Source organism: Amphiprion ocellaris, chromosome 24 (genome assembly GCF_022539595.1).
Source record: "Amphiprion ocellaris isolate individual 3 ecotype Okinawa chromosome 24, ASM2253959v1, whole genome shotgun sequence".
NCBI lineage: Eukaryota > Metazoa > Chordata > Actinopteri > Pomacentridae > Amphiprion > Amphiprion ocellaris.
In genome coordinates, this window is record NC_072789.1 from 9689602 (window position 1) to 9708353 (window position 18752).

Here is an 18752-nt window from a genome sequence, read left to right on the forward strand (position 1 = left end):
ATAACACCCCAATTTTTCAGTTTTTTTCCTGGAAATGATGCATGTTAATGTCTCACTGTACTCTGAAATGAAAGCATAGAACAAATAAACAAATGAAGTTTAAAAAAAAATCAGTGTATATACGAAAATGTATTCTAAACCTTGACTCATCAAAGTAGCCTCCTTTGGCAGATATAACAGCTGAACACACATCACATTCTTTCCACAGTGGAAATCAAATATTCTTCAGAAAGTTCTTCCCAACTCTGTTGCAGAAGTTCCCATAAATGTGTGGTTCTTGTAGGTTGCTTTGCTTTCACTCTTCTGTCCAGTTCATCCCAAACCAGCTGCATGTGGTTTAAGTCTGGAGACTGTGCTGGAGACTCCATGTTTTCAAGCTTACCATCTTGTTCTTTTTCTGGAATAGCTTGGACTTATGTTTTGGGTCATTATCTTGCTGTAGGATGAACCCCTGACCAACTAGGAACATACCAGAGGGTACTGCATGACTCTGCAGAATGCTGTGGTAGTCGCTTTGGTTCAGGGTTCTTCTCACTCTGTACAAGTCACCGACCCTGGATCCAGCAAAACAGCCCCAGACCATCATGCTTCCTCCTCCATGGTTGACAGTTGATGTCACACACTAAAAGATGCACAAACAACACTAAAAGATCAGAAAATGACACTAAAGGATGCAAAAATGACACTAAAAAATGCAGAAATGACACTAAAAGATGTAAAAATGACATTAAAAAATGCAGCAATTACCCCAAAAGATCCAGAAATGACACCAAAAGATACACAAACAACACTAAACGATGCAAAAATAACACGAAAAGATGCAGAACTTGACCCCAAAAGATCCAAAAATGACTCTAAAAGGTGACACAAGACAAAAATTACAGAAAAAGATGCACAAAAAACACTAAAAGATGCAAAAATAAGACTAAAAGATGCAGAAATTACACCAAACGATCCAAAAATGACACTAAAAATGCAAAAATCACCCCAAATGATCCCAAAATTGACACTAAAAGATGCAAAAATGACCTCAAAAGATGCAAAAATAACACTAAAAGACACAAAAAGTACCCCAAAAGATCCAAAAATGACACTAAGATACAAAAATTACACCAAAAGATCCAAAAATGACACTAAAATTGTCTGTACAAACAAACAAACAAAAAAAAACAGGCCAAAACTGTAAATAATGATCACATCAAAAATCTTTAAAAAAAAAAAAAAAAAAAAAAAAATCTAAAAAGTAAATTGTTCTTTGTTTGACTATAAAATTACACTGTTTCACTGGACTGAAATTGGTGTTTGCTGTTATTTTCTCTTATTATTATTTTCTTTTTTGTTGCGGTTTTTCAGTGTTTACAGCATTCCATCATTTTTTAATGTGTGCAGTTTTACGATCATTAACACTTTGCGCCATCCCACCCCAGGCAGTTTCCTCACCATTAACTCTTTTAGTCATCTTTTCCAAAGGCAGTTTCACCACAGATAACAACTCAAGTTACCCCTCCCCAGGTAGTTTTACCACCACTAACACTCTGATTCATCACTATGGCAGTTCCACCAACATGTATACCTTAATTAATGAGTCATGAGTAATGTGATTTTTGGGTTAAGAACAAACACTTGGGGCAGTTAGAACTGAAGAACCCTTTTGGAAGAGAAATGTCTTCAAGAACCAAAAAGAAGTTCAGTTGCCTTCTATTGAAGCACTTGAGATGAGAGATCAGTTTCTCTGTGGACCTCAGTGCTCTATTTCTGACCTCAGCATATCAAATTAATTTTCGTTAATGAAGGAGACGTGCTATAGCTAGAGAGAAGATGAGATACTTTATGATTGACAGCCACTTTCATTCGATGTAATTAGCCTTAATGCGCATATATCAAGGAACTATTACTCCTCTCTAATGCCTCTAAATACATCATTTCATTTTTCATTTTTTTCCTTCCTCTCTGCTTCAATGCAGAATTTAGATTTTTCTCCCTCATATGACATAGATGTATTGTTTTCTAGTCACTTTGAACAGCTCCTCACCTCGCCCTAGTAACAAAAGTTACATCAGATTTTTCTCTTTTCCGGTGTCGGTCTCCAAAGCTTTTGTCAGTCTTTTCTTTTTTTCCGCTGTGAATACTGACTGCTGGGATTTTGACATCAGCTGTAAGCAAACAAATCACAAGGGACAAGGCAAATTCTGTTCAAAGAAAAAGTCACATATTCATCAGAAACCAGAAAAGAATGCTGGAGAGTTCTAGATCACACAAATGAAGTTTATTTAAAAATAGCAAAATTTTAAATCAGCTTCCACAGGTTTTTGATCTGAATTTTACATTTTTGTGCATTTACTCAATAAAATGATTAAATGAAAAAGTGACAAGCAGATGGTCGATGGAAATAATCAGGCTAGTCCATGTCAACTGAGACAGAATTCAGGAACTGAACAGATTTTTCCTTATTGAGTGTTCCAAGACATATATTTGAAGTGAACACTGGGACTGAAATGACATGGACTGATCCAGTTATTAATTTCAGCCTCATTTGTGCTCTTCTATAGACAGAACCAATAACAAGTGTTCACCCAGCTTGGAAGTTTTCTACTTTTATTGCTTTTCAACTTGGGAATGATGCTCATTCATTTTATCTTCTACCTTTACAAACATCATGATGCTGCCACCACCATGCTTCACAACCCAAGATTCTTCTTTCAGTTGACCTTAGAGTCTCCCATATGCTTTCTTTTGAACTGTAGTCCAGGTTTAATATGAGATTTTTATAAGAATGTCCTTTTCTTTGGCACTCTCCCATAAAGATTTGACTGGTGAAGAACAGACCATACTTGCTATATACGCATTCTCTTCCATCTCAGCTACTGAAACCTACAAGTCCTTCTGAGGAGTTGTAGGTGTCTTGAGCCCCTTTTCGACCAAAGAGCACCAGGTGCTAGGTTGGTTCAAAGTTGAGAGCCAGTGCTTTTTTGGTTCAAATCTCGTGCCGCCCCAGAACGGGTTTGTGTTTCCATTCGGAAGGAGCAAAGTTGGAGCTGCGTCATTGCGCCACCACAAAACGTGTGTACGTACTGCGTACGTAGCCGTTCAACAGCGTTCACGCCGTACGGAAACCCACACAACAACAATGGAGGACTTCATTGGAGTGGTGTTCATGGCTTTGCTAGTGTGTCTCGCCATCGCTGAACAGCAAAACCTTCTGTTAGGGGTTACCCATCGGCGTCGCCGTTCCAATGCCCAGCGATCACGTTTGAGAAGAAAGGTAATTATCAAAGACGTTTGGATACTTAACAGTAAACGTGCTAGCGTTAGCTTAGAAACTTAGCTTCGACTACGCTTGCATTGACTACTTAGCGGTTAAACACGCGCAATAAGTTGATGACCATATCCATGTTTATCTGTTTAGATGTCACCCCGCCCTCTGCCCGTGACGTGCTCGGCTCTCAACTCTGGCCAAGTCTGGCCCAGCAACGAGTTGGTGCCCGAAACGGCCCCAGTTTTTGGAGCCCGGAGCCGCAGCTCCGGTGGTCGAAACACAAAAAACCGGCGCCAAGTCGGGCGCCGGCTCCAACTCCGAACGGGCTCCACCCCGGTCGAAAAGAGGGTTTGGTGACTTCCCTCACGAGTCTCTTTCTTGCTCAGTCGCTCACTTAGTGATGATACTGTGCCATATGTCTTCCATCTCCTAGTAATGGATTTAACTGGACTCCAAGAGAGATTCAGTGACTTGAAAATGTTCTTACATGCATCCCCTGACCATTGCTTTTCAATACCCTTTTCACAGAATTGCTTGAATTGTTCTTTTGTAATCATAGTCTAGTTCTATTAAGAAATACTGATTCACCAGTCACTGGACCTTCCAGATACAGATGTCTTGATATTAGAATCACTGAGACACATTCACTGCTCTCATATAATCGCCACTTCACTAAATGTGTGACTACTAGTACCAGCTGACTGCTCCTGTGTTAAATTAGTCATGTTAAACAGGGTGAGTCCATATTGGATCACGTAGTTTACATTTTAGATTTTTAATTAGTCCTGCTTTGACAAAAATTTCTTACTTTGTATAGTATTGTCATAAAAGCCAAATAAGTCAACTATGATTCAATGTTGAAAAGCAATAAAAGCGGAAAACTTCCAAAAGTAGGTGAATACTTTTTTAAAGGCAATATAAAATGTCAAATTTGCTGTTTTTTGTTGTGAGAAGCTATAAAGTACATTATCGGATTATTCTATTCATGAAGTAGATTTTTAGTCATTTTAAGGTGATATCCATTTCAATTTTAAATCATCCCAGAGAGCCACGGAGGCAGGAACAGTCCAATCGTCCCCAGCAGACACACGATAATGAACATCCACAGGAAGATCCGGTCCACTACCATGGCAACGTACTTCCAGTCCTCCTTCACCTGGAGAAACATAAAAACAAAGAGAGGACTATAAAGGTCTAGAAATCTGCAAGATGTGCGTTAGTACTGAGAAGAAATCACACTTACTGAAAAGTCTGCATCTTCTGCCTTTAGATGCTCTGCGATGTAGGTGACCCCCTCCAGGGCTGATACCACCGCAGGAGACAGCACAGAGGCCAAGGGGCTCTGGACCAAACCATGTTCCACAGGAGGGGTGTCCCAGTCCAGGCTGAGCGTGGACTGTCTCTGTGGGAGGAGAGTGTAGCCCAGAGAGCGAGGGGAAGGTGGAGAAGAGATCCTCGAGCGACCGGCCAGCTTCACCCCAAACCTTGAAAACTCATCTGTATGTGGACGGAGGTCACAGTCGTTAGCTTCGCCTTCTGTTTCCAGCTGGTGGCAGTCGTCCTGGTAACCATGGAGATCGATGTCGGACTCCTGAGTGATCCAGGTGGAGGTGCAGTGGCAGGGACCTGGGGTCCGGATGGCGAGGAGTTTATCGGTCAGGGGCCTCCGCCTGAGAAAACAAGGTGAGTTACAGGCAGGCACAGAAACAACAAGTAGAATATTTATCAGTATGAAGCATTAAAAAAGAGAAGAAACTGATATACTTTTCCACAAAATCCCAGTTAACGTTAACAAAATAGCACCACTACTTAAAAGACAATGTGAAAAATAAAATTAAAATTAAAAACTGTAACAAAAAAATGAGTTGGTTTTTAAATCTGATTTAATACAGTAAAACAGTGTAACTTTATGGCTGCAAATTGTAAAAGACCAAATTACCATTGGTAAAAACATACATTTTTGACATTACCGCATTATGCACAGTTTTGGCTAGTTTTTTGTAAAGTTTGTAAATTTATACTTTTTTTTCTTTGATTTTACCAGTTACCTAACAAAACAGGAAAAACTGTAAAAATAAGATTTTTTAAAAATAATAAAATATTTACTATTATTTAAATCCTTAATATACATTTTTTTTTCCTGTAAAGTAATACCAAGAAATGTAAAACAATGAAAACTGGTGTTAACCTTAGTATTATTCCTTTTAATTTGACTTTTTGCACTATATTCCAGTATATGAAACAGCGAGAGAGTTTTGGGATAATATTCATTTTAAATTCTCACCTCCCAGGCCTCAGCTCGTGGTTTGGTCGCTTCATGCACAGCCATCGTGGAACCGCCGACAGGAAGCACCTGCGGACCCACCTGGGCATGGAGTGGGTCTCCGGCGAGCGGTGGTGCACGTTCAGCACGAACACGGTGATGATGATGGACAGCGTGACGAAGATCATGGTGAAGAGCAGGTACTCGCCGATGAGCGGGATGACCAGCGACGTGGACGGGATGATCTCGGTGATGAGCAGCAGGAAGACGGTGAGTGACAGCAGCACCGAGATGCACAGCGTGATCTTCTCGCCGCAGTCGGACGGCAGGTAGAAGACCAGGACGGTGAGGCAGGAGATGAGCAGGCAGGGGATGATCAGGTTGATGGTGTAGAACAGCGGCAGGCGGCGGATCACGAAGTAGTACGTGATGTCGGGGTAGATCTCGTGGCAGCAGTCGTACTTCTTGGTGTTGTAGGTACCCACGGCGTTGACAATCGCCCACTCTCCGCTCTCCCAGTAGTCCTAGAAGGTAGACTTTCCTTTAGTCACAACATTGACCACAACACTCCTGGATCCTGTAGACATTCATGGTTCCCAGGTGAAGAACCAAAGTCATTTTAAAGATTGCCAACTTTTCCTTCAGTGCCACTTCACCAGCGTCGGCTAATGTTACCCACAAGTTCTAATACTAAACAGAATCTTTTATGGAGATTTTGTTTAATGTTCCTATGAGGTTCTTGTTGTTGTAGCTTCCCACGGTGTGGACAATTGCCCACTCCCTGCACTTCCACTAGTTCTAGAAGGTAGACTTTGTTTCGTCACCACTTTGACCACAACACTTATGGATCCTGCAGACACTCATGGTTCTTTAAAGTTTTCCAACTTATCCCCCAAGCGAAAATGTTCCTCCAACAGTGGCTAGCATTACCCACAAGTAACATTAACCACAACCTCTAATACTAGACAGAATGTTTTAAGGATATCTCATTTCATGTTCCTATGAGGTTCTTGGTGTTGTATGTTCCCACAGCAGAGACAATCACCTACTCTCCACTCTCCCAGTAATCCTAGAAATTAGACTTCCTTACCAGTTTCACCACAACACTCATGGATCCTGCAGATGCTCATGGTTCCCAGATGATGAACCATAGTGTCTTTAAGATTCAACTTCTACTTGAGTGCCACTTAGCCACAAGCAGGGAACATTTCCACAACATTGGCTAACATTACCTGTAAATTCTATTACTGGACAGAGTATTTAAGGGATATTTAAAAAAAAAAAAATTCCTATGAGGTTAGAAGTGACTGAAGACAGAACATTTTATGGATGTTTAAAATAATGATGATGAACCATAGTGACTTTAAAGTTTAGAATCAGTAAGAACAATGGTTTGTTTTTGTCTAACAAATTGATTCCTTCTGTTTTTGCACTTTCTGGCTCTAATAAATGGTGTACATTTGGTTGTTTTTTAAAAAGCAACATACCTTGTAAACCCGCTGGCAGGTTTTTGGGTTTAGAGGCTTAAAGAAAACGTCTACATTTGCAGAAATCGACTCTCCTTTGCTGATCTTAAAAAACTCGGCTGTGAATTGAATTTTCTGAGGAACGTAATGCTGCAGTGCAACATGATGCTGGTAAATACTCCGCTAATTAGAAGTGAGAGTGTTCAGCTGGCAACCAGAACTGAAGAAGACCACATGTGAAGCGTAGATAAGAGGAGGTGAAGAGGAACAGCAGAAATCTGAGGCGAGCAGCGACACCAGCTGTGATGAAACCATGATGCAGGACTATCAGCTCCCACCTTCAGGTCCACGGTGTTCTCCAAGGGCTCCAGGTCAATCTTGGCCCGGTCGTACGTCCACGATCCGAACTTCATCTTGCAGCTCTGCTGGTCGAAGGGGAAGAAGGTGACGTCGATGGAGCAGGAGGATTTGTAGATGGCCGGAGGAACCCAGCGAACCCGACCGGTGTGGAACAGCTGGGCCTTGGTCATGTGGGTGACGGCAAACTCTCCATCTGCACTGCATTTAAAAAAATTGTGTTTTTTAATCTTTTATGACTGTAATTTATTGAACAATTTACTGTTACATTACAGATTGTCCACATTTAGTTAAATTACAGATAATAACTAGTAAAAAGTACAGCTGTACATGTTAAACAAAGCATACATTATGTCCATATCTGGAAATTTTCAATTAATAATTTGTTCTTTTTCAATATTTGACTGTAAAATTCCACAGTTTTTATGGTATTCAAATGAATTAAATTATGAATGAAATTATTTAAAAAGAAACATTTTATTTATTAAACACTGAAAAATAGAAAAGATTTTTTGAAATTGACATTTTATAGATTTTCCTTGTTTTGTTAAATTTATTAAATTACATGTTAATGATTTTAAAAAGCCAATAGTAAAAACTGTCTGCCTCTGAACATGTGCATTTTAACAAAAAATAATGAAATTTTTGTCCAACATTTGACCATAAAATTAAATGTTTTTTGTGGTGTTTAAATGAGTAAATAATATTATTATTTTGCAGATATTTCCCGTTATTTGAAAAGAAAAATTATAGATTTTAATGACTGAAAAACTGTAAAGTAAGATTTTTTAACTGTTATTTTACAGTTTTTTTATGTGTTCTGTTAAATTACAGACAATATCTTGTAAAAATACAACAAAAAAGTATTCATTTATATGTTAATGATAAAAAGGCAAAAAAAATTATAATATCCACATCTAAAAGTATTTATTATTACAAATAATTCATTCTTTTACAATGTTTGATCATAAAATTACAAATTCAAATCAGTAAAAGTATGTTAAAATAGTTAACTATTAGAAATAATTATAAATACGGTCCACATCAAAAAATCTGCATTTTTACAAACTATATTAATTTGCTTTTTACAGCATTTGACTGTGAATATTTTGCTGTATTTTAATCAGTAGAAATGTATTTGTTTTACAGATATTTGCCATCATTTGAAAGAAATATTGTGTATGTTAGAAATTGAAAAATGCTAAATAAAACTGTGATTTTACAGATTTTCCCGACCGGTAATAGAGTAAAATCACAGAAAAATAGGAAAGAGTGGCAAGTCAAAGCTGCAAGAAAATGAGATACATGATCTGGATTAAAAAGTGCTGATGTTATTCAGCAGTTTTCATCTCATTAGTTTTCAAACTCAGAACTTGAATCAATAAACCTGAAGCTATGCCCAGTTACACATTCAACGCTTAATTATTGATAAGTGAATGTTACCTCCAACGGATTCATGATGCAAGCTCATTTCAACAAAGTTTCACCCCCATCCAGACAAATCTCAGAGTGAACACTTCCTCGGACCCTGAGGGGAGGAAACTTGACTAAAACTGGATGATGCAACGTTGCTGTACAGCCGCAATAGAATCGGGGTCATTTATTCAACAGGATAATTTGCATGTATCACAAATTGATGTGCAGGGAAATGCAGGAATGCCGAGGCGTCGTCAGGCTGATGGGCTCCATGGAAGTGACCTTCGCTGTTTCTGCTCTTCACTGGAGGAGGACGCTGTTATGGATCAAGCAGGTAATTGATCACTACAGATTATTTCCAGCTCCACCTACACAATTTCAAAGTCCGCTCTGATTGGAAACACAATCTGTGTCCTTCAGCGTCTGCATGTGTTTTATATTCACAACATAATCTTTACCTGCACCGGTGTGTTGTTTCAAGTCTTGTGGGACTTTCAGAGTTCTTTAGCTGACAGGAAGCAAGACTTAAAATAGGATTTCCCCCCTCGTTACTTAATAATCATGTCAAGTGTATCTAGTTTAAATGATTTACATGAAATTTTTCCTTTGCAACGTACGAATGTTTTGTAAATCTGCTTAGAAAGTGAGTAACCGCCCTGTGCAACAAATGATTCCAAATTTTATCACCTCTCAATAACTGCATTATTTCTTCAACTGTATTGTGTTTGCTCTTGTTCACCTTTATTTTCATGACACCATTAATCCTTTTTAATCCAATTTTTGCAGCTACTCTTTGCTGGAGAGGTGATGTTGCTTTACCTTTCTCTTTAAAATACCCAAAAGGGTTTCTATTAGATTTAAGTCAGGACACAAACTTGTCCAGGTTGTGGTCTTTTCTTCTTCAGAAACCCTTGCATGGTTTTGTTTTTTGGATGGTTCTCATGCTGGAATATTCCTTTTCTTCCAGTTTCTGCAGGCTGGGAGTCATCTTGTCAGCAAGTATTTTAAATAAATGCCATCTCCCCAACACATTTAGTACTCACACAGCCCCATATCATCACACTACCACCTCTGTTCTACACTGTCAGGACTATACATTCACTGTGGTTGTCCTGGACAGAAGTCCTCTTCTGTCCTGGATGTTGATGTTCTGAAGTGCCCATATGTCCAAAACTGAGGAAGTTCTGGTGGTTGCAACCAGTTTTAAAAACATGCTTTTGCAGTCAGGCTGAATGGAAATGACAGGTGAATTGAGCTTAGAATCACTAATCACAGGTGCATTTATATAGTTTAATATCGTCATTTCAAAGTATTTGTTCTTGGTTGTTTTTAAGAAGAAAATTTGTACCGTTCAACTTTGAAATAATGCAGTTATTGAGGGCTGACATGTTTCATATATCATTTTTATTAGGTAGAAATTTCTGTTTTTTTTTTTTATCTCTGTTTAGTTTGACCAACTCCTTGTTTGATTATGTTTAGCATTTCTATTTGTTGTCCCTTCCCTTAAATGTGTGAAGAGATTGTGAAAAAATGAGTAGCATTTGTTCAACTGTGTGTGTTTTTTTTACTTGTTGTACAGCACGATGTCCGGCACCCAGATGAGCTCAGAAGGAACTCTGATGGACGTCACGTTGTCGTAGTCGGAGGGACTCCACTGCAGCTTATAATCTGTCCATTCCTGTCAACAAATACACATCTGTTAAGTTGGTTTTAAGACACAAATCCTCTAGTTTAAACACTTTTCTTTTGGGTTATTCTGTTAATATTTCTCTAGTTGTGGTTGTACATATATTCACTTGGTTCACCTGTTTCAGCCACACGTTGGTGGTCATCATCTGGTTTTTCTCGTCCTGTTTTGGAGTAAAAAACTGACAGTAAGTGAGTTCTGTGGGAAATACAGTGTGTATTTTTTGAACAAGTAGACATCAACTCCTTAAGATTTTACGTCAGTTCAGTATAATGTTTATAACGTAGCATTTTCCAACATTTAAAAAAAACCCGTAAAGAAGCAAAGAGGGTGAAATATTTCTATTTTCTGGAGGTTTGTTGTAATTTTTGGGGTATTTTGTGTGCATGTGATCTAACCACATCTATCAGCTGTGCGATCGAAAGGCCAAACTTGATGATGACGACGTCCGTGATGTTCTGCGCCGGACGAGTCCACTTGCTGTAGCCCCCAAATAAACTCCGGAAGAGCTCATCCTCGGTGTGAACTCGACTTGAGTCTTCAGCCAGCACTGAAAAAACACACAAAGACAAGAAGACTGTACGTAAGTGTTTGCTAATCCTGGTCAGATGATCTGAGGGACACCAAACCTCAAGCTGAAGCTTTAAGAATGTACTGCATTCATTTAGTTGTAATTGCTGCAACTTGAGATCCTGTTCTTGAACATCATGAACAGGATCGTAAACAAGGGATGTCCTTGGTGGAGTCCAACACATGAATGTAACCTGTTGGACTTTTAAAGGCCCAAATAAATTGACAACAATGGAGCTGCAGCAGGTTGCCCAGAATTATAAGACCAGTACTCCCTTCTGGAGCCAAGAATGGGACGGGAACAAGGTGGGCCCACGACCTGCAGGGATGGGTGCATTGCTAGCTGGACGGCAAGCGACGACTGATTCTACCTGTCTTTCACAGCGTAGAAACTGGGGGAAAAAAAACCTATATATGTTTGCTGTCTTCCCAAGAGCCTCCTCAGAAGACAACTCAACTTCTCTTTTTCGGTTCTCGAAAACTTAACCAAAAAAGAGAGAAGTCCTGTTGCCCTCTCGTGAGATTACCATGACCTGGATAACTGAGAGTCTCCACAGACGTTCTGCTCTCTTCAGCACTTTCACTCCTCTTTTCAGTCTTTTCCCTCCCCGGGTGTCTCTGATTTATCTCCTAACCTTTCCCTCCCTGTGGGGCTTTTAAAGGACTCTTCTCCACTTTTTGCTCTGCTAAAACTGAAGCCATTACTGCTGAGATACTGTACCCACTCTCTGGAGAAAAGCAATTACCTGAACTTTATTGTTCATAAAACTCCACCGATTAGGACTGTACGTACAGGATTTGATCTACTACACTCTGAGTTCTTTTTATGTTACGCACAAACCATTAGAGGTAATTGAACTTGGCGTAAAGCTCAGTGTCGGGGCAGGTTTTCTAACCGTCATCAGAGGCGATAATTCCATGCCCGGAATAAACTGCTTTAATTCCTCGTGTTTGACCTTCAGTATCAGTATGTGTTGCAGGTTAAAGAACACCGTTGGAGGCAGCATGAGGTAAAATATCCTCCTTTTCTGTTCGATATAAGACCGGCAACCCTCTTTCTCTCTCTGTGAGCTCACGGCTTTGAACTCTAGCGAGCAACTTGGCATCACCAGCAAGCAATTTGGGATTAGCCAGAGCAAGAAACAGAGAGCCAAGAGCACAAACTGTGCAAATGTGTGCGTAATGCCAGTTTATGTGATTATATTGTCTATTTATAACCAGCAAAATGATGTCTCAGGTAAGACTCTGCCAGTAGAGGAGGAACAGATTACAGCTTGTGTCCCAGGATTCAGCATAAAGATCATCTCACGTCACTGCTGGGGCTTATTTACGGCAAAATATTAATAATTAGTTTTCAGTGCATTTCAGTTTCTTCTTCTTCAGACTCCCCTTGATGGTCCAAATAGGTAAAATCATGTCATAAAATACACAAAAACAGCAATAAAATGACTAAAAATGTGCTGTAAATTTACGTGTGTAATGTAAAATTACACTAAAAAACTGTAGCTAAATAATGAGGAAATTAATATTTTCTGGTATATAAAGGCTGCCAATATATACAAATTTATTCTAATTTTTCAAAGATTTATTTTTTATTTTATATTATTAAATGAAAATCAAGTTTAATATAAACTACATTTATAAACACATTTAATATGAATATATTTTTCTAAAATTTGAAGTAATTAATGAAAATTAATAAAAAAAAATACACATTGGCTCTGAAATTCCACATGTATTAATTTGTTAAAAGAAAGAAAATGTGATTTAATCAGAAAATAATATATTTATAAACAGTTTTTAAAATCATTTTGTGTCATAAATGTCTTTTTTCACACAATAAACCACTTCATACATTTCTCTTCCACTAATACAACATAATTAATATAACTTGAACATGAATTTATAAATTTACTAGAATATTGCTGTTGTATTTCCAGAGACTAAAAATTAACTCCTACATTCAGTATATAATAGAAAATAAGAAGAAAAATGTCAGAAAAACAAGCACAAAGTATGATAAACCCACTGAACAAGTGTTTCCTTTCTGTTTCTCTTCCACTGACTTGGACAAAATTGAAAATAATTTCTAGAATAAATTGAAAATAATTCATAAATCCACTAGAAGATTGCTTCAGGTGATTTTTCAGGTGAAAAATGCCTCCAGGATCAGAATCAATGATTACTGAACTCCTACAGTATATAATGCAACAGGAGCAATAAAATGAAACCAGAAGACTGTCATTGGAGATTGAAAACCGCCTCGAGAAACACAATAAATTATTATTGAACTACTATGGTATTTATTACAGGAGGAGAAATGAAATGAAATATTGGAAAACCAAAGGCCAAATATTATAAAAATGCTGCAAAACCACCATTAGGTGCTTTTTTAAAACAAAATTTTTTGTCAACTGAGTGCAAAACAAAATAGAATAAATTTTGGATGACATTACCTGGACACTACAAGAATAAAACTATAAGATTTCTCCTTCATTGGCTTCTAATAAATTGAAAATATATAGTTTCAAATTAACTGAAAGCAATTACTGGTCTCCTGCAGTATGAAATACAATAATAATATAAAAAATGGAGAAAAAATATCACAAAGACATGAGCCACATCCAAATAACATTCTGAAAAGACTTTTATAAATTAAAAATCATTCCGAAATTCACTCAAACATTGCATAGGCGATTGAAAAATGCATCTGGGAACACAATAAATGATTCTCAAGCTCCAATAATATATAATACAAGAGAAGGAATTAAAAAAACACGAGCCAAATAATATAAAAATGCTGCAAAACTACCATTGAGTGCATATTTATTGTGTTTCTGAACTGTCTATACCCTTTAAAAAAAACATTAATTTTAGATGACACCATGAGATTTCTCCTCCGTTGGCTTACAGTAAATTAAAAAATAATCTCTTCAATACAGTGATAATAATAATTAATTCCACTAAAAATGTCTCAGAATGCAGTACATCCTACAATATATCCTAACATTGTAAAACCAATGGTGAAATAACGTAAAACCACTAAGTTACAAAAAACTCAAATGTAAGTGTCTGTTTTCTTCACTGAGTCCATAAAAAAGTGTTTTAAATTTTAGATGACCCTACAAGAATATAACAATAAGATCTTTCCTCCATTGGCTCGCAAGAAAATGAGAATAATTTCTAAAATCAAGGGAAAATAATCAATTAATCTCCCAAAAAATTGCCTCAGCACACAATAATTTATTATTCAGCTCCTACAGTGTGTATTAATATTGTAAAACCTGAGGCCTAATGATATAAAATAACATAATTAAGTTGCAGAAGTCAGAGGAAAATGATGAATCTTTGATGATCCTGGAAGAATACAACTGAGATTGATGAAAAACCGTCATTCAGTCGGAAATTTTCCAGATGTTGTTTTGTCAAACTACTCTGATAAATGAAAAACACAACAAATGACATTAATTATAAGAGATTTTCTGAATTTAAAGAGCTTACAAAGTGTCTCAGTGCGAATAAAAAGGCAGCTCGAGGAGAATCAGTGTTGATTTTTGACTCTAATCAGGTGAATTAATGTGATTCTGTGAAGCAGCTGTGATGTTTCAGAGGTTTTCTCACCAGAGTTGAAGAGGATCCAGCAGCAGCAGCAGCAGCAGCACAGCGGCATCAGATCTCTTTTCTGCTCCATCTGGATCGCAAAACAGAAGCCCAGCTCTCCCCACAAACCTCTGTTCTCCCTCCGCTCATCTCCAGACAGCCCCGCCGGAGGTTTTCCTCACAGCTGGATGATCCGAGGACGTCCTCCCTCCGCCAGCATCACCGAGGCAGCAGCATCCGATTGGAGCTGGCAGCCTCCAGCGGCGACACCGTTCAGCTGAGTGGAAACACACAATACTCTAAAATCTTACATTTATAACAATTAGTCTGTGTCTTTGAGGGAAAATTCTACTAAAGTTGGAGCTGTATCGACTGAAAAAATGGGATTTATAAAGTTAAATGTAATATAAATGATGTTCACATAAAAAATCTGCAGAGTTAAAAAGATCAATTGTCCTTTTACAAGACTGGATCATTAAATTACACTATTTTTTATTGTATTTAAATCATCAAAAATATTGTTATTTTACAAATATTTGCAGTTTGCAAATAGTTTTCTCTCTGCTGCCCTCAGGTCTGTTCTACAGACCATAATAACAAAACGCTGCCTCACCGTGTTTCACTTTGTTGTGTTTTTGGGTGTAAATAAAACCAGAGGACCTGAGGGTTCTGCAGAGTTCACTGGATAAAGCAATAAATAGTGATAAATAGTTGGAGCCAACACCATCCAGAGCTTCAGAAACCAATAAAGCGTCCAGGAATGGGCTCTAAAGCAGACAGATAACCAGTGTGATGAGTTTTTAACTGCTTCTAATTGAGATGTATTCTTCCAAAGCTTCTAACTGCACAAATAGTGACGACATATAGACCCTCATGAACACCAGTGTTAGTTTCCTACCAATAATTCTGCATCAGCATTTAGTCAAAACAGCAAAAAACTGGACCCATGTCTTGTCATATTCACCACCCATCAGATTCGACTGATGTTAGAGGTCCCTAAAGTTGTCAAAAATTACCTGAAACTTGTTCAAAATGACCTATAAATTGTCCAAATGAAGAATAATGAAAAAATATTGGTCCTTGAAAATGGAAAAACATGCATTTTTGAAGGGCCAATAATTAAAAATCTGACCTCTGCTGGAGACATTTAATTAATTAGTAAAATTGTCTGAATCCGCGCCACATTTCAGGGCTGTGGGAGTAAAATTTCTAGAGATATTGAACCCTTCAAACATCCTTTTTGAAGGTAAAAATACAAAAATTCCCAGATCTATAAAACACATAAAGTTATCTAAAATCAGTCATAATAACTTCCAGATCATAGTTTTGGCTCCTAAATAACAAGAAAGCAAACTATAGTAATAATATTCACCTCTAAAATGTGGAGAAGGAGACATTACTAGAAATACTCTCCATTTACTGTTACAGGTTTTGCGATTGACTGGATAAATAAACCCCCAAATTAATCACAAACTACTTATTTTCTCAGTGCCTCAGTAAATGTACTTAATTATTCCGACCTCTGTGAGCTAAAGATGTAATAACTAAGAGCTGAGTTGTTACATCATCGCTGTATTACATAATAAACCTCTGCATTAATTAGCAAGAAGTTGCTAAAAATGTGATGTGACCCTTTAGAGGGGCAGTAACAGATGGAAACTTCTGATTAAATGTTGATTTTTATGACGTTTTTTAAATTTGAAGTGATAACTATAATGATTACATGATTGGGAATTATAATGACAGCATTGTTTCTGTTATTCAAGCAGTACTGAATCTTGAATCATTCACTGATTTAACTTTTCTTGCAGGAAACACAACCATGAAGATTTATTTAAGATGAGTTGAGATCAATTTTCTAACACTGATGCTATAATTTTGCAGAGGCTGCAGCTGTCTGTAAAATAGTGTCATTTTGCAGTAATTGTAAAGGAAAAAATTACTACTTGTAAATTTAAAAAATAATAAAAAAAATCTTTTAATGCAGAATTATTTTTAAAAAAATGTATTTAAAATATTTTATTGTTTTTTTGTTAGTTTTTTTAACAGTCATCATGCAAGTTAAACTTTTGTTTTAAGTGATTTTACTATATATTGTATTTTATTATTTGTGATTCAACAAAACACTTAACAGTGGAAAAATATAGCAGTGAAAAATTATTTTACATAACAGCAAATACTTGGAAATATTGCAATTATATGTTTTTTTCTGATTTACATGCTGTGAAATGTTGCAACAACAACAAAAACACAACTCACCATTTGCCAATTAACAAAAAACAAACAAAAAGAACATACAGATTTTTGATGTACACAATATTTACAGTTTTGCCCTGTTTTTTATTTTAATTCATTTTAAATCTTTTTTTACATTCATACATTCATATTTTTTCTGAAAAATTGTGCAATTTTACAGTCAACTGATACAAAAACACCTCACCTTTTGTAAAAACAAACAAATAAACAAACAAAAACAAATATTAAACATTTGTTAATTCAAAATATACACTTTTTTCCTTAAAAATGCAAATACTTGTAAATAATGTATTTATATATTTTTTTCTGACTTATGTACAGTAAAAATTGTGTAATTTTACTGTCAAATGTTGCAAAAAAACAAAAGACAAAAGCTTTGTAAAAACACTGATTTTTAATGTGAACATTATTTACAGTTTTGGCCAACATGTAAGATAATACTATGACTGCACAGTAATTAAATAAAACAGGAAAATCTGAAAAATAAGATTAAATTGTTCCCAAAATTTTGGTTAAATATATAATTATATTTATTATAATTTTAAATGTATTGATTAATTAGTTGCATGCACAGATTATTGATTTAAATTAGTTTTTTAATGCATCATTTAATACATTAATGAAAATAAAATAAAGTTAATAATCTTCACAGGCAATAATCTTTAGACACCAAAACCAACACCAAATTACAGTTAAAAACATTTACAAAATATTATTTTTAACAGTGCATGACAATAAACTAAATATATTTGGGTTGTCATTTTTTTACAGTGTTGAAAAGCAACATAAACTGTAGAGATGCTTGAATTCAGACGTCTACAGTGTAAAATACAAGATAAATAAATAAACGGTCCTTATTCCTGCGTTTGGTCTCCACAGATCTGAGGTGCAGTCGAGCAGAACTCATTTTAATATTTCCCCAAATGAAAAGAAGCTCTTTCTGCAGATCTGAGGAAGATGATGACTGACTGCAGACTCTTCATCAAGGTCGACAGTCTCTCAGCGTCAGATTCCCTCCGCTGACCTCGACTCTCCGTTTCCATTTTGGATGAAGTTTGTGTCTGGGGCTTGAAGTCGAACATGCAGAGTGCAGGAATCAGCACATTAGAGAGACGCTTTTAATGAGAAGTGAAATGGAAGACCTGAAATCTGCAAAAAGACGATGAAGGAGCTTTTCAAGACCCAGAGAGCAGAAAAATGTCAAACACTGTTTCCTAAAGTTCAAGAGGACAAATGTACATTTTTAACTGTAACTTTCTGAACAACTTTTGAAACCTTTATACGTGAGGTCATAAAAGTTAACTTAAATAACTACAGTATGTTTAAAATAAAATTATATTCCAGATAACAATAGAAAAATCCATCTAATATAGTTTTATACAGATCCAGACTACACAAAAATAATTTAATCATTACATTTTAGACGGTATTTATGACATAGAAACTAAGCCAAGAATGCACTTGTCTGTGATATTATCATCCGAATTAAATGATCTTTATTTAATGGTTTTAGTTATCTAATTAATAAATTGAACTGATTTAAAGTAATGCAGGCAATTATTTAATTAATTCAATTTAATAAATTCCTTTAAAACATCTTAAAGTTACTTTTTAAATTTTTTTTCCTGTTTTGGTAATTTTACAGATATTGTTTAGCAAATTTAGAACAAAAGTAGTATTATTTATATCTAAACTCTCATTTTAAAGAATATATTTAATTATTTAATTGATAAATCTAAAACATTTTAATTTGTGTTTAATTGTTTTCTCAAATAATTCAAACTAATTAAAATAAATGTGTACATTTTTTAAGTAAATGCATTTAATTAATAGTAATTAATGTCTAAAAGTAACATAGATTTTTTAATACACTGTTATTTT

The 18752-nt window shown here is 36.2% G+C and overlaps 1 protein-coding gene across 1 annotated transcript; it reads right to left on the reverse strand.

The window, feature by feature from the left end:
* Positions 1-2244: 2244 nt before the first annotated feature.
* Positions 2245-14804, reverse strand: LOC111581148 (neuronal acetylcholine receptor subunit alpha-2-like). The gene is made up of 8 exons (XM_023289173.3): positions 14637-14804; positions 10844-10995; positions 10564-10608; positions 10327-10436; positions 7324-7543; positions 5541-6043; positions 4500-4926; positions 2245-4412 (listed from the first exon to the last, which is right to left on the reverse strand). The coding sequence occupies exons 1-8, from the start codon at positions 14704-14706 to the stop codon at positions 4287-4289; spliced, it is 1653 nt and encodes a 550-aa protein (XP_023144941.2). The 5' UTR covers positions 14707-14804; the 3' UTR covers positions 2245-4286.
* Between the last annotated feature and the right edge of the window lie 3948 nt (positions 14805-18752).

Coding starts and splice junctions, on each gene's coding strand:
- LOC111581148 (XM_023289173.3), bottom strand. CDS start 14,706: ATGGAGCAGAAAAGAGATCTGATGCCGCTGTGCTGCTGCTGCTGCTGC. Junction 10,609..10,843: donor TCGCACAGCTGATAGATGTG/GTTAGATCACAT, acceptor ACTCCAAAACAG/GACGAGAAAAACCAGATGAT. Junction 4,927..5,540: donor CACGAGCTGAGGCCTGGGAG/GTGAGAATTTAA, acceptor TTGTTTTCTCAG/GCGGAGGCCCCTGACCGATA.